This window comes from Haliotis rufescens, unplaced genomic scaffold (assembly GCF_023055435.1).
Source record: "Haliotis rufescens isolate VD_foot unplaced genomic scaffold, xgHalRufe1.0.p SCAF_46, whole genome shotgun sequence".
Taxonomy (NCBI): Eukaryota; Metazoa; Mollusca; class Gastropoda; order Lepetellida; family Haliotidae; genus Haliotis; species Haliotis rufescens.
In genome coordinates this window covers 444,030-460,103 of record NW_025964179.1, presented here as the reverse complement: position 1 = coordinate 460,103, position 16,074 = coordinate 444,030, and the positions used below count along the sequence as shown (strand labels likewise).

Below are 16,074 nucleotides of genomic sequence, written 5' to 3'. Positions count from 1 at the left end.
GCGAGTTGGGTTTTACTCTGCTTTTAGGAATGGCTTCACACACTGTAATTGTGTGTTGAAATACCCGTGAGTTCAGCTTGTCAAGCCTGTGCTTGCCTTACTCTTGCTAACAGGATGTTCTGACAACAGAGCAGCTGTTATGTTCACTCACCAAGTTCTCTCATAATGCGAAGTCCCTCCTGATAGTTGGGTCCAGCTCGCCGCACGTAGATCTTCACGTCAAACTCGATCAACTTCTGCTGGAACTCTAAAAGAGCTCGCACGATACCCTGTAAACAGTACAGCATCTTGTAATATGCAGTGAAACCCTCTCACTATGGATATTATAAATACAGTGCAACCTTGTAAATATGGATTTTGCTTATACAGTGCAACTTTTTTACTATGGGTACAGCCAGACCCTCACAGTCCGTATATGATCTATGATGACACAGCTGGACCCTGCTAAACTGGAAACCATATATTCTTGGTGATTCTTGGTGGCTTGTTCAATACCTGGTTTATCTGCCATTGATAATTATTCCTTCAAATGCAACATCAAACTGTGAATAATGTCATATATTTCTAAAAGAAAAATTCCAATATTCCTATGACAGAGGATCAAAGAAGAAAGAGAGATGCACAGTGTGAAATATGAAAATAGAAAAAGTTTTAAAATGTACCTACGACCAACCAGATCAGAGCAAGCAGAGAACAATATCAATTTAAGCATAGTTTTCCTTTCAAATTCCAAGTTAAAGGGGGCACGGATGGCCCAGTCGTCTAAGGCGCCGCAATTGGCTGTTCAGAGTTGCGTCCCTCGGGCACGCCAGAAACCTATGATTGTGGGTTTGAATCCTAGTTCGCCCCAAGTATGTTTCTAGGTTTGCCAGCACCATACCCATGCTTGTGGGTTTCACCGAAGTGGTAAACGTCTGAGACCTGCATCACTTTGGGCTTTCCTTCCACATAAAGCTGACACGCCGTGATATAACTTGAATACTGTTTAAAGCGGCGTTAAACATAACTCACTCACTACAAGTCAAAACAAAACTTGCGTTCAAAAATTACAGTGTAGTCACCTTGCAAATACCATTTTGTTTCAATTCCAACTAACACTTCAACTTTTAATCCCACATGAATTTTGTTAATCAGGTTAAAAAGATCAGTTTATGAAAAAACAAAAACAAACTTACCTTGAACGTCATAGCTACATTTGTGAAGTTGGCTATGCCACCACCAATGATGAGTATCTTGCCTGAAATTAATACACAAGCATTAAACAAGCACAGACAGCGCCACCTATCATCAGACTCATGAAGTAAGGGAGGTGAGGTGAGGTGAAATGGGGTTAAACGTCGCGTCCAAGATTATTGCACTTATATAGCGACGTGCATGCACGTGTGTGTGTTTGTGTGGCTGCTTGTACTAGTCCGGACTGATGCCGATTTATAGGGCTAGCACACTGAGATACCATGCCGCAGTTTAACATGAATACCCCACTCAGACACAGTATACTGACTCCGAGCCGACCAGTCCTTGTCTTAGCCCCTTAATGCCGAGTGCCAGACAGGGTAACAACAAGTACCATCTTTTAACGTCTTTTGTTATGACGCGGCCGGGGATCGAACCCCGGACCTTCTGCTCTCCGTGCGGACGCTCTACCACTAGACCACGGAGGCGGTCTGGCCACTACATAAGCTCAGGTAAGCTAAAAAGTCTCAATCAGTGAGACTGACGTTACAAAAGTGGATCTGACCGTTCCTTACCTTCGGCATGCTTCTCCTGCGTCATGAGACTGAGGATTGTCTTGGCGTATTCGTATGTCTGCTGCTCACTGGGCGCTCCCGAGTACTCGCCATAGTTCGCCAACTCAGAGGCTCCTCCCAGGTCACAGATGGTGTCACTGAAGGTGAAGGTCATTAACTTTTGATGTCTTGTGTCTGTATACACATGTTTATACAACAGAGGGATGTCTTGTGCCTGTATACATATGTTTATACAACAGAGGGATGTCTTGTGTCTGTACACATGTTTATACAACAGAGGGATGTCTTGTGTCTGTATACACATGTTTATACAACAGAGGGGTGTCTTGTGTCTGTATACACATGTTTATACAACAGAGGGATGTCTTGTGTCTGTACACATGTTTATACAACAGAGGGAGGTATTGTGTCTGTATACACGTTTATACAACAGAGGGATGTCTTGTGTCTGTACACATATGTTTATACAACAGAGGGGTGTCTTGTGTCTGTATACATATGTTTATACAACAGAGGGGTGTCTTGTGTCTGTATACATATGTTTATACAACAGAGGGATGTCTTGTGTCTGTATACACATGTTTATACAACAGAGGGATGTCTTGTGTCTGTACACATGTTTATACAACAGAGGGAGGTATAGGGTCTGTACACATGTTTATACAACAGAGGGATGTCTTGTGTCTGTATACATATGTTTATACAACAGAGGGAGGTATTGTGTCTGTATACATGTTTATACAACAGAGGGGTGTCTTGTGTCTGTATACACATGTTTATACAACAGAGGGATGTCTTGTGTCTGTACACATGTTTATACAACAGAGGGAGGTATTGTGTCTGTATACACGTTTATACAACAGAGGGATGTCTTGTGTCTGTACACATATGTTTATACAACAGAGGGGTGTCTTGTGTCTGTATACATATGTTTATACAACAGAGGGGTGTCTTGTGTCTGTATACATATGTTTATACAACAGAGGGATGTCTTGTGTCTGTATACACATGTTTATACAACAGAGGGATGTCTTGTGTCTGTACACATGTTTATACAACAGAGGGAGGTATAGGGTCTGTACACATGTTTATACAACAGAGGGATGTCTTGTGCCTGTATACATATGTTTATACAACAGAGGGAGGTATTGTGTCTGTATACATGTTTATACAACAGAGGGGTGTCTTGTGTCTGTATACATATGTTTATACAACAGAGGGGTGTCTTGTGCCGGTAGACAAATGTTTATACAACAGAGGGAGGTATTGTGTCTGTATATACATGTTTATACAACAGAGGGGTGTCTTGTGCCTGTATACATATGTTTATACAACAGAGGGATGTCTTGTGTCTGTATACACATGTTTATACAACAGAGGGATGTCTTGTGTCTGTACACATGTTTATACAACAGAGGGGTGTCTTGTGTCTGTATACATATGTTTATACAACAGAGGGATGTCTTGTGTCTGTATACACATGTTTATACAACAGAGGGATGTCTTGTGTCTGTACACATGTTTATACAACAGAGGGAGGTATAGGGTCTGTACACATGTTTATACAACAGAGGGATGTCTTGTGTCTGTATACATATGTTTATACAACAGAGGGAGGTATTGTGTCTGTATACATGTTTATACAACAGAGGGGTGTCTTGTGTCTGTATACACATGTTTATACAACAGAGGGATGTCTTGTGTCTGTACACATGTTTATACAACAGAGGGAGGTATTGTGTCTGTATACACGTTTATACAACAGAGGGATGTCTTGTGTCTGTACACATATGTTTATACAACAGAGGGGTGTCTTGTGTCTGTATACATATGTTTATACAACAGAGGGGTGTCTTGTGTCTGTATACATATGTTTATACAACAGAGGGATGTCTTGTGTCTGTATACACATGTTTATACAACAGAGGGATGTCTTGTGTCTGTACACATGTTTATACAACAGAGGGAGGTATAGGGTCTGTACACATGTTTATACAACAGAGGGATGTCTTGTGCCTGTATACATATGTTTATACAACAGAGGGAGGTATTGTGTCTGTATACATGTTTATACAACAGAGGGGTGTCTTGTGTCTGTATACATATGTTTATACAACAGAGGGGTGTCTTGTGCCGGTAGACAAATGTTTATACAACAGAGGGAGGTATTGTGTCTGTATACACATGTTTATACAACAGAGGGGTGTCTTGTGCCTGTATACATATGTTTATACAACAGAGGGAGGTATTGTGCCTGTATACATATGTTTATACAACAGAGGGGTGTCTTGTGCCTGTATACATATGTTTATACAACAGAGGGGTGTCTTGTGCCTGTATACATATGTTTATACAACAGAGGGATGTCTTGTGCCTGTATACATTGTTTATACAACAGAGGGAGGTATTGTGTCTGTATACATGTGTTTATACAACAGAGGGGTGTCTTGTGTCTGTATACATATATTTATACAACAGAGGGATGTATTGTATCTTTATACATGTTTATACAACAGAGGGATGTCTTGTGCCTGTATACATTGTTTATACAACAGAGGGAGGTATTGTGTCTGTATACATGTGTTTATACAACAGAGGGGTGTCTTGTGTCTGTATACATGTGTTTATACAACATAGAAAGGTATTGTGTCTGTATACACATGTTTATACAACAGAGGAATGTCTTGTGTCTGTATACATATGCTTATTCAACAGAGGGGTGTCTTGTGTCTGTATACACATGTTCATACAACAGAGGGATGTCTTGTGTCTGTACACATGTTTATACAACAGAGGGATGTCTTGTGTCTGTACACATGTTTATACAACAGAGGGATGTCTTGTGTCTGTATATATATGCTTATACAACAGAGGGATGTCTTGTGTCTGTATACATGTGTTTATACAACAGAGGGGTGTCTTGTGTCTGTACACGTTTATACAACAGATGGATGTCTTGTGTCTGTATACATATTTATACAACAGAGGGATGTATTGTATCTTTATACATGTTTTAACAACAGAGGGATGTCTTGTGTCTGTATACACATGTTTATACAACAGAGGGAGGTATTGTGTCTGTATACATATGTTTATACAACAGAGGGAGGTATTGTGTCTGTATACATATGTTTATACGACAGAGGGAGGTATTGTGTCTGTATACACATGTTTATACGACAGAGGGATGTCTTGTGTCTGTATACAAATGTTTATACAACAGAGGGAGGTATTGTGTCTGTACACATATGTTTATACGACAGAGGGATGTCTTGTGCCTGTATACATATGTTTATACGACAGATGGATGTCTTGTATCTGTATACATATGTTTATAAAACAGAGGGAGGTATTGTGTCTGTACACACATGTTCATACAACAGAGGGAGGTATTGTGTCTGTATACATGTTTATACAACAGAGGGAGGTATTGTGTCTGTATACATATGTTTATAAAACAGAGGGATGTCTTGTGTCTGTATACATATGTTTATACAACAGAGGGATGTCTTTTGTCTGTACACACATGTTTATACAACAGAGGGAAGAATTGTGTCTGTATACACATGTTTATACGACAGGGAGGTATTGTGTCTGTATACATATGTTTATACAACAGAGGGAGGTATTGTGTCTGTATACATATGTTTATACAACAGAGGGAGGTATTGTGTCTGTATACATATGTTTATACGACAGAGGGATGTCTTGTGTCTGTATACATATATTTATACAACAGAGGGAGGTATTTTGTGTATACATATGTTTATACAACAGAGGGATGTCTTGTGTCTGTATACATATGTTTATACAACAGAGGGATGTCTTGTGTCTGTACACATATGTTTATACAACAGAGGGATGTCTTGTGTCTGTATACATATGTTTATACAACAGATGGGTGTCTTGTGTCTGTATACATGTTTATACAACCGAGGGGTGTCTTGTGTCTGTATACATGTTTATACGGCAGAGGGAGGTATTGTGTCTGTATACATATGTTCATACAACAGAGGGAGGTATTGTGTCTGTACACATATGTTCATACAACAGAGGGATGTCTTGTGTCTGTATACATATGTTTATACAACAGAGGGAGGTATTGTGTCTGTATACATGTTTATACAACAGAGGGATGTCTTGTGTCTGTATACATGTTTATACAACAGAGGGAGGTATTGTGTCTGTATACATGTTTATACAACAGAGGGATGTCTTGTGTCTGTATACATATGTTTATACAACAGAGGGAGGTATTGTGTCTGTATACATATGTTCATACAACAGAGGGAGGTATTGTGTCTGTACACATATGTTTATACAACAGAGGGATGTCTTGAGTCTGTATACATATGTTTATACAACAGAGGGATGTCTTGTGCCTGTATACATATGTTTATACAACAGATAGGTGTCTTGTGTCTGTATACATGTTTATACAACGGAGGGATGTCTTGTGTCTGTATACATGTTTATACGACAGAGGGAGGTATTGTGTCTGTATACATGTTTATACAACAGAGGGATGTCTTGTGTCTGTATACATATGTTTATACAACAGAGGGATGTCTTGTGTCTGTATACATATGTTTATACAACAGAGGGATGTCTTGTGTCTGTATACATATGTTTATACAACAGAGGGAGGTATTGTGTCTGTATACATATGTTCATACAACAGAGGGAGGTATTGTGTCTGTACACATATGTTTATACAATAGAGGGATGTCTTGTGTCTGTATACATATGTTTATACAACAGAGGGATGTTTTGTGCCTGTATACATATGTTTATACGACAGAGGGAGGTATAGGGTCTGTATACATATGTTTATACAACAGAGGGATGTCTTGTGTCTGTATACATGTTTATACAACGGAGGGATGTCTTGTGTCTGTATACATGTTTATACGACAGAGGGAGGTATAGGGTCTGTATACATATGTTTATACAACAGAGGGATGTCTTGTGTCTGTATACATGTTTATACAACAGAGGGATGTCTTGTGTCTGTATACATATGTTTATACAACAGAGGGATGTCTTGTGTCTGTATACATATGTTCATACAACAGAGGGAGGTATTGTGTCTGTATACATGTTTATACAACAGAGGGATGTCTTGTGTCTGTATACATATGTTTATACAACAGAGGGATGTCTTGTGTCTGTATACATATGTTTATACAACAGAGGGATGTATTGTGTCTGTATACATGTTTATAAAACAGAGGGATGTCTTGTGTCTGTATACACATGTTTATACAACAGAGGGATGTCTTGTGCCTGTATACATATGTTTATACAACAGAGGGATGTCTTGTGCCTGTATACACATGTTTATAAAACAGAGGGATGTCTTGTGTCTGTATACACATGTTTATACAACAGAGGGATGTCTTGTGTCTGTATACATATGTTTATACAACAGAGGGGTGTCTTGTGTCTGTATACACATGTTTATACAACAGAGGGATGTCTTGTGTCTGTATACATGTTTATACAACAGAGGGATGTCTTGTGTCTGTATACACATGTTTATAAAACAGAGGGATGTCTTGTGCCTGTATACATATGTTTATACAACAGAGGGAGGTATTGTGTCTGTATACATGTTTATACAACAGAGGGAGGTATTGTGTCTGTATACATATGTTTATACAACAGAGGGAGGTATTTTATCTGTATACATATGTTCATACAACAGAGGGCGGTATATTGTCTGTATACATATGTTCATACAACAGAGGGAGGTATTGTGTCTGTATACATATGTTTATACAACAGAGGGAGGTATTGTGTCTGTATACATGTTTATACAACAGAGGGATGTCTTGTGCCTGTATACATATGTTTATACAACAGAGGGAGGTATTGTGTCTGTATACATGTTTATACAACAGAGGGAGGTATTGTGTCTGTATACATATGTTTATACAACAGAGGGAGGTATTGTGTCTGTATACATGTTTATAAAACAGAGGGATGTCTTGTGCCTGTATACATATGTTTATACAACAGAGGGAGGTATTGTGTCTGTATACATGTTTATACAACAGAGGGAGGTATTGTGTCTGTATACATATGTTTATACAACAGAGGGAGGTATTGTATCTGTATACATATGTTCATACAACAGAGGGCGGTATATTGTCTGTATACATATGTTTATACAACAGAGGGATGTCTTGTGCCTGTATACATATGTTTATACAACAGATAGGTGTCTTGTGTCTGTATACATGTTTATACAACGGAGGGATGTCTTGTGTCTGTATACATGTTTATACGACAGAGGGAGGTATTGTGTCTGTATACATGTTTATACAACAGAGGGATGTCTTGTGTCTGTATACATATGTTTATACAACAGAGGGATGTCTTGTGTCTGTATACATATGTTTATACAACAGAGGGATGTCTTGTGTCTGTATACATATGTTTATACAACAGAGGGAGGTATTGTGTCTGTATACATATGTTCATACAACAGAGGGAGGTATTGTGTCTGTACACATATGTTTATACAACAGAGGGATGTCTTGTGTCTGTATACATATGTTTATACAACAGAGGGATGTCTTGTGCCTGTATACATATGTTTATACAACAGATAGGTGTCTTGTGTCTGTATACATGTTTATACAACGGAGGGATGTATTGTGTCTGTATACATGTTTATACGACAGAGGGAGGTATAGGGTCTGTATACATATGTTTATACAACAGAGGGATGTCTTGTGTCTGTATACATGTTTATACAACAGAGGGATGTCTTGTGTCTGTATACATATGTTTATACAACAGAGGGATGTCTTGTGTCTGTATACATATGTTCATACAACAGAGGGAGGTATTGTGTCTGTATACATGTTTATACAACAGAGGGATGTCTTGTGTCTGTATACATATGTTTATACAACAGAGGGATGTCTTGTGTCTGTATACATATGTTAATACAACAGAGGGATGTATTGTGTCTGTATACATGTTTATAAAACAGAGGGATGTCTTGTGTCTGTATACACATGTTTATACAACAGAGGGATGTCTTGTGCCTGTATACATATGTTTATACAACAGAGGGATGTCTTGTGCCTGTATACACATGTTTATAAAACAGAGGGATGTCTTGTGTCTGTATACACATGTTTATACAACAGAGGGATGTCTTGTGTCTGTATACATATGTTTATACAACAGAGGGGTGTCTTGTGTCTGTATACACATGTTTATACAACAGAGGGATGTCTTGTGTCTGTATACATGTTTATACAACAGAGGGATGTCTTGTGTCTGTATACATGTTTATAAAACAGAGGGATGTCTTGTGCCTGTATACATATGTTTATACAACAGAGGGAGGTATTGTGTCTGTATACATGTTTATACAACAGAGGGAGGTATTGTGTCTGTATACATATGTTTATACAACAGAGGGAGGTATTGTATCTGTATACATATGTTCATACAACAGAGGGCGGTATATTGTCTGTATACATATGTTCATACAACAGAGGGAGGTATTGTGTCTGTATACATATGTTTATACAACAGAGGGAGGTATTGTGTCTGTATACATGTTTATACAACAGAGGGATGTCTTGTGCCTGTAAACATATGTTTATACAACAGAGGGAGGTATTGTGTCTGTATACATGTTTATACAACAGAGGGAGGTATTGTGTCTGTATACATATGTTTATACAACAGAGGGAGGTATTGTGTCTGTATACATGTTTATAAAACAGAGGGATGTCTTGTGCCTGTATACATATGTTTATACAACAGAGGGATGTCTTGTGTCTGTATACATATGTTTATACAACAGAGGGAGGTATTGTGTCTGTATACATGTTTATACAACAGAGGGATGTCTTGTGTCTGTATACATATGTTTATACAACAGAGGGATGTCTTGTGTCTGTATACATATGTTTATACAACAGAGGGATGTCTTGTGTCTGTATACATATGTTTATACAACAGAGGGAGGTATTGTGTCTGTATACATATGTTCATACAACAGAGGGAGGTATTGTGTCTGTACACATATGTTTATACAATAGAGGGATGTCTTGTGTCTGTATACATATGTTTATACAACAGAGGGATGTTTTGTGCCTGTATACATATGTTTATACAACAGATAGGTGTCTTGTGTCTGTATACATGTTTATACAACGGAGGGATGTCTTGTGTCTGTATACATGTTTATACGACAGAGGGAGGTATAGGGTCTGTATACATATGTTTATACAACAGAGGGATGTCTTGTGTCTGTATACATGTTTATACAACAGAGGGATGTCTTGTGTCTGTATACATATGTTTATACAACAGAGGGATGTCTTGTGTCTGTATACATATGTTCATACAACAGAGGGAGGTATTGTGTCTGTATACATGTTTATACAACAGAGGGATGTCTTGTGTCTGTATACATATGTTTATACAACAGAGGGATGTCTTGTGTCTGTATACATATGTTTATACAACAGAGGGATGTATTGTGTCTGTATACATGTTTATAAAACAGAGGGATGTCTTGTGTCTGTATACACATGTTTATACAACAGAGGGATGTCTTGTGCCTGTATACATATGTTTATACAACAGAGGGATGTCTTGTGCCTGTATACACATGTTTATAAAACAGAGGGATGTCTTGTGTCTGTATACACATGTTTATACAACAGAGGGATGTCTTGTGTCTGTATACATATGTTTATACAACAGAGGGGTGTCTTGTGTCTGTATACACATGTTTATACAACAGAGGGATGTCTTGTGTCTGTATACATGTTTATACAACAGAGGGATGTCTTGTGTCTGTATACACATGTTTATAAAACAGAGGGATGTCTTGTGCCTGTATACATATGTTTATACAACAGAGGGAGGTATTGTGTCTGTATACATGTTTATACAACAGAGGGAGGTATTGTGTCTGTATACATATGTTTATACAACAGAGGGAGGTATTTTATCTGTATACATATGTTCATACAACAGAGGGCGGTATATTGTCTGTATACATATGTTCATACAACAGAGGGAGGTATTGTGTCTGTATACATATGTTTATACAACAGAGGGAGGTATTGTGTCTGTATACATGTTTATACAACAGAGGGATGTCTTGTGCCTGTATACATATGTTTATACAACAGAGGGAGGTATTGTGTCTGTATACATGTTTATACAACAGAGGGAGGTATTGTGTCTGTATACATATGTTTATACAACAGAGGGAGGTATTGTGTCTGTATACATGTTTATAAAACAGAGGGATGTCTTGTGCCTGTATACATATGTTTATACAACAGAGGGAGGTATTGTGTCTGTATACATGTTTATACAACAGAGGGAGGTATTGTGTCTGTATACATATGTTTATACAACAGAGGGAGGTATTGTATCTGTATACATATGTTCATACAACAGAGGGCGGTATATTGTCTGTATACATATGTTTATACAACAGAGGGATGTCTTGTGCCTGTATACATATGTTTATACAACAGATAGGTGTCTTGTGTCTGTATACATGTTTATACAACGGAGGGATGTCTTGTGTCTGTATACATGTTTATACGACAGAGGGAGGTATTGTGTCTGTATACATGTTTATACAACAGAGGGATGTCTTGTGTCTGTATACATATGTTTATACAACAGAGGGATGTCTTGTGTCTGTATACATATGTTTATACAACAGAGGGATGTCTTGTGTCTGTATACATATGTTTATACAACAGAGGGAGGTATTGTGTCTGTATACATATGTTCATACAACAGAGGGAGGTATTGTGTCTGTACACATATGTTTATACAACAGAGGGATGTCTTGTGTCTGTATACATATGTTTATACAACAGAGGGATGTCTTGTGCCTGTATACATATGTTTATACAACAGATAGGTGTCTTGTGTCTGTATACATGTTTATACAACGGAGGGATGTATTGTGTCTGTATACATGTTTATACGACAGAGGGAGGTATAGGGTCTGTATACATATGTTTATACAACAGAGGGATGTCTTGTGTCTGTATACATGTTTATACAACAGAGGGATGTCTTGTGTCTGTATACATATGTTTATACAACAGAGGGATGTCTTGTGTCTGTATACATATGTTCATACAACAGAGGGAGGTATTGTGTCTGTATACATGTTTATACAACAGAGGGATGTCTTGTGTCTGTATACATATGTTTATACAACAGAGGGATGTCTTGTGTCTGTATACATATGTTAATACAACAGAGGGATGTATTGTGTCTGTATACATGTTTATAAAACAGAGGGATGTCTTGTGTCTGTATACACATGTTTATACAACAGAGGGATGTCTTGTGCCTGTATACATATGTTTATACAACAGAGGGATGTCTTGTGCCTGTATACACATGTTTATAAAACAGAGGGATGTCTTGTGTCTGTATACACATGTTTATACAACAGAGGGATGTCTTGTGTCTGTATACATATGTTTATACAACAGAGGGGTGTCTTGTGTCTGTATACACATGTTTATACAACAGAGGGATGTCTTGTGTCTGTATACATGTTTATACAACAGAGGGATGTCTTGTGTCTGTATACATGTTTATAAAACAGAGGGATGTCTTGTGCCTGTATACATATGTTTATACAACAGAGGGAGGTATTGTGTCTGTATACATGTTTATACAACAGAGGGAGGTATTGTGTCTGTATACATATGTTTATACAACAGAGGGAGGTATTGTATCTGTATACATATGTTCATACAACAGAGGGCGGTATATTGTCTGTATACATATGTTCATACAACAGAGGGAGGTATTGTGTCTGTATACATATGTTTATACAACAGAGGGAGGTATTGTGTCTGTATACATGTTTATACAACAGAGGGATGTCTTGTGCCTGTAAACATATGTTTATACAACAGAGGGAGGTATTGTGTCTGTATACATGTTTATACAACAGAGGGAGGTATTGTGTCTGTATACATATGTTTATACAACAGAGGGAGGTATTGTGTCTGTATACATGTTTATAAAACAGAGGGATGTCTTGTGCCTGTATACATATGTTTATACAACAGAGGGAGGTATTGTGTCTGTATACATGTTTATACAACAGAGGGAGGTATTGTGTCTGTATACATATGTTTATACAACAGAGGGAGGTATTGTATCTGTATACATATGTTCATACAACAGAGGGCGGTATATTGTCTGTATACATATGTTCATACAACAGAGGGAGGTATTGTGTCTGTATACATATGTTTATACAACAGAGGGAGGTATTGTGTCTGTATACATATGTTTATACAACAGAGGGAGGTATTGTATCTGTATAGATATGTTCATACAACAGAGGGCGGTATATTGTCTGTATACATATGTTCATACAACAGAGGGAGGTATTGTGTCTGTATACATATGTTTATACAACAGAGGGAGGTATTGTGTCTGTATACATATGTTTATACAACAGAGGGAGGTATTGTGTCTGTATACATATGTTCATACAACAGAGGGAGGTATTGTGTCTGTATACATATGTTTATACAACAGAGGGAGGTATTGTGTCTGTATACATACGCATATATGACGGAGGCTCCGCCCCCAGCCACCATGGTCCAGATCCGCCCCTTCCTGTTGAGGACAGTGAGCTTCAGAGACGCCCCGCTCTTTGCATCCAGGTCCGCGATGTAGGCTTCCTGTCGACACGCCACAACACCATGTCACAAGATACCAGTGTTATCACTGCAATTATCATGATCTGACTGCTACTTTAAAACATGTTCGAAAATACTTTTTTTCTGCTCATCTTAGTAGATTACAAAATATAGTCAACAGTTCTTAACTGAATAGAGATTATACCATAGTGGTGTTAGCTTAGTGTTGTAGCCGTACCATAGTTTATACAGATGATGACTGTCATGGCTATGTTTATTTTGATCAAATGGTTAGGGTTAAAAAGATTACAACTAGGTTTTATATAGGAAATACGGGGGCACTTGTGGCCCAGTCTTCTAGGGCGCCACGATTCACTGTTCACCAGAAACCTATGATTGTTGGTTTGAATCCCGGGTCGCCCCGATTATGTTTCTAGGTTTGTCAGCACCATACCCATGCTCGTGGGTTTCACCGAAGTGGTAAACGTCGAGACCTGCATCACTTCGGGCTTTCCTCCGACATTAAGCTGACACGCCGCGATATAACTGGAATACTGTTAACAGCGGCGTTAAACCCAACTCACTCACTCACTATAGGAAATACACTTCATCTTTATTAGCATAATTATAGGAACCAAATTATAAAACAAGTGAATCGTAGGAATGTTAGGGAAAGAGTTCGTGTCCAAACTGTACAAGTCTAAGAGAAGCCAAGGGGCTTGAACACTATCTGCAGGGCCTCCCTGAAGGAAGTGTTACCTCCGGAAGAGCGTCGCGGCCGAATGGAGGGGGGAACTCCAACTCCCCCCACTTGGATTTACACAGGAACTCGGCACACTGGTCAATCTTGGCCGCCAGGTCGAGGATGTAGATCTTGCCTTCGGTCATGACTGGACGACAGAAAACAGAGCAAGGTCAGGCACGACAAATAGCATGTGACATTTAGACATCAAAAATTATAAAATCACCAAGGAAAGAATTATAGGAGTTGGCCTGCCAAATTTCAAAATCAGAATGAAAACTTAGGTCTTGATACCCTTCCCAACAAAACATGCATATAATACGCAAGGCGGAAAAGACTGGTTTACTTAAACATTGTCCACATGTGAAAACATTTAGATATGTTTTTGCAGAACAAGAAATAATCTGTATGATCTTTTTATTTTAATCCTATTTCCCTCAAACCCCACCCCTCCTAGTAGGATATTTCAACAACAAAACCAAGTCATGAAAGAAATCTATTTACTTAAAAAACCCATTTCAACTACTGTGTTTGATTGTATGATTGAAAATAGGCTTTCTAGTATATCTTTTATATTTCGGCATCCCCACAGAGGGCATATACAGATTATTATACAAGCATGAGTGTCAAAATACACATACTTCCATTTCCCGAAGAGTGACAGTAATAGTACTAATATATGATTTCTAACACAAATTCTGTAAAATCAGTTTGATACACATGCAAATGTAATGATTCCTTGATGACCCTTAATTCTTAATCCTTTTGAACTCCCCTTTAGAAAAATGCACTCATCACGACCGCCATCTTAGTAAACCACAATTGTCAAATGACGTCAACAACCTTCAGCTATGATGTTGTTTGTAGTGTGACGTCTTTCCAACCTAACATAATAATAGGATTCAGCTGATGTCAACAAAACACTAGTGTGTGTAAAATAGTCTTTGCGCAAGTGCACAAACGATTTTTATGTACTCAGTCATTTCTAACCCTATGTAGGAAATAAAACATATTTCCTTCCAAACAAGTTACCATTTCTCTAGTGATGACATAAGGTAAATGACAGCAGCAATATCAGTGCTACCTACCCAGAGGGTTGATCTCCATGTAGGTGAAGTGCAGGTCTTTATACACTTTGTACAGGGACAGGATGAACTTGGTCAGGGCACTGGAACGACAACACCACATTATCAGCCTGACCATGTGAACATTCACTCCAGCCTGACCACGTGAACATTCACTCCAGCCTCCCCACGTGAACATTCACACCACATGAACATTCACTCCAGCCTGACCACGTGAACATTCACACCACATGAACATTCACTCCAGCCTGGCCTCATGAACATTCACTCCAGCCTGATCATGTGAACATTCACTCCAGCCTGACCGCATGAACATTCACTCCAGCCTGATCATGTGAACATTCACTCCAGCCTGATCATGTGAACATTCACTCCAGCCTGACCACGTGAACATTCACTCCAGCCTGACCACGTGAACATTCACTCCAGCCTGACCATGTGAACATTCACTCCAGCCTGACCACGTGAACATTCACTCCAGCCTCCCCACGTGATCATTCACTCCAGCCTGACCACGTGAACATTCACTCCAGCCTGACCACGTGAACATTCACTCCAGCCTGACCATGTGAACATTCACTCCAGCCTGACCACGTGAACATTCACTCCAGCCTGACCATGTGAACATTCACTCCAGCCTGACCACGTGAACATTCACTCCAGCCTGACCACGTGAACATTCACTCCAGCCTCCCCACGTGAACATTCACGCCAGCCTCCCCACGTGAACATTCACTCCAGCCTGACCACGTGAACATTCACTCCAGCCTGACCACGTGAACATTCACTCCAGCCTGACCATGTGAACATTCACTCCA

General features: G+C 38.9%; 1 protein-coding gene across 4 annotated transcripts in view; it reads right to left on the bottom strand.

The window, feature by feature from the left end:
* The window catches only part of LOC124141569 (ATP-citrate synthase-like), a 76,731-nt gene that overhangs the window by 23,574 nt on the left and 37,083 nt on the right, over positions 1-16,074 (bottom strand). For all 4 annotated transcript variants that reach the window (XM_046509564.2, XM_046509563.2, XM_046509565.2 and 1 more), the window contains exons 7-12: positions 15,260-15,339; positions 14,189-14,319; positions 13,353-13,471; positions 1,749-1,885; positions 1,176-1,237; positions 152-269 (exon numbers count right to left, since the gene is read on the bottom strand). In XM_046509564.2, the coding sequence (XP_046365520.2) occupies positions 152-269; positions 1,176-1,237; positions 1,749-1,885; positions 13,353-13,471; positions 14,189-14,319; positions 15,260-15,339 (647 nt within the window). The remainder of the gene's footprint in view (positions 1-151; positions 270-1,175; positions 1,238-1,748; positions 1,886-13,352; positions 13,472-14,188; positions 14,320-15,259; positions 15,340-16,074) is intronic.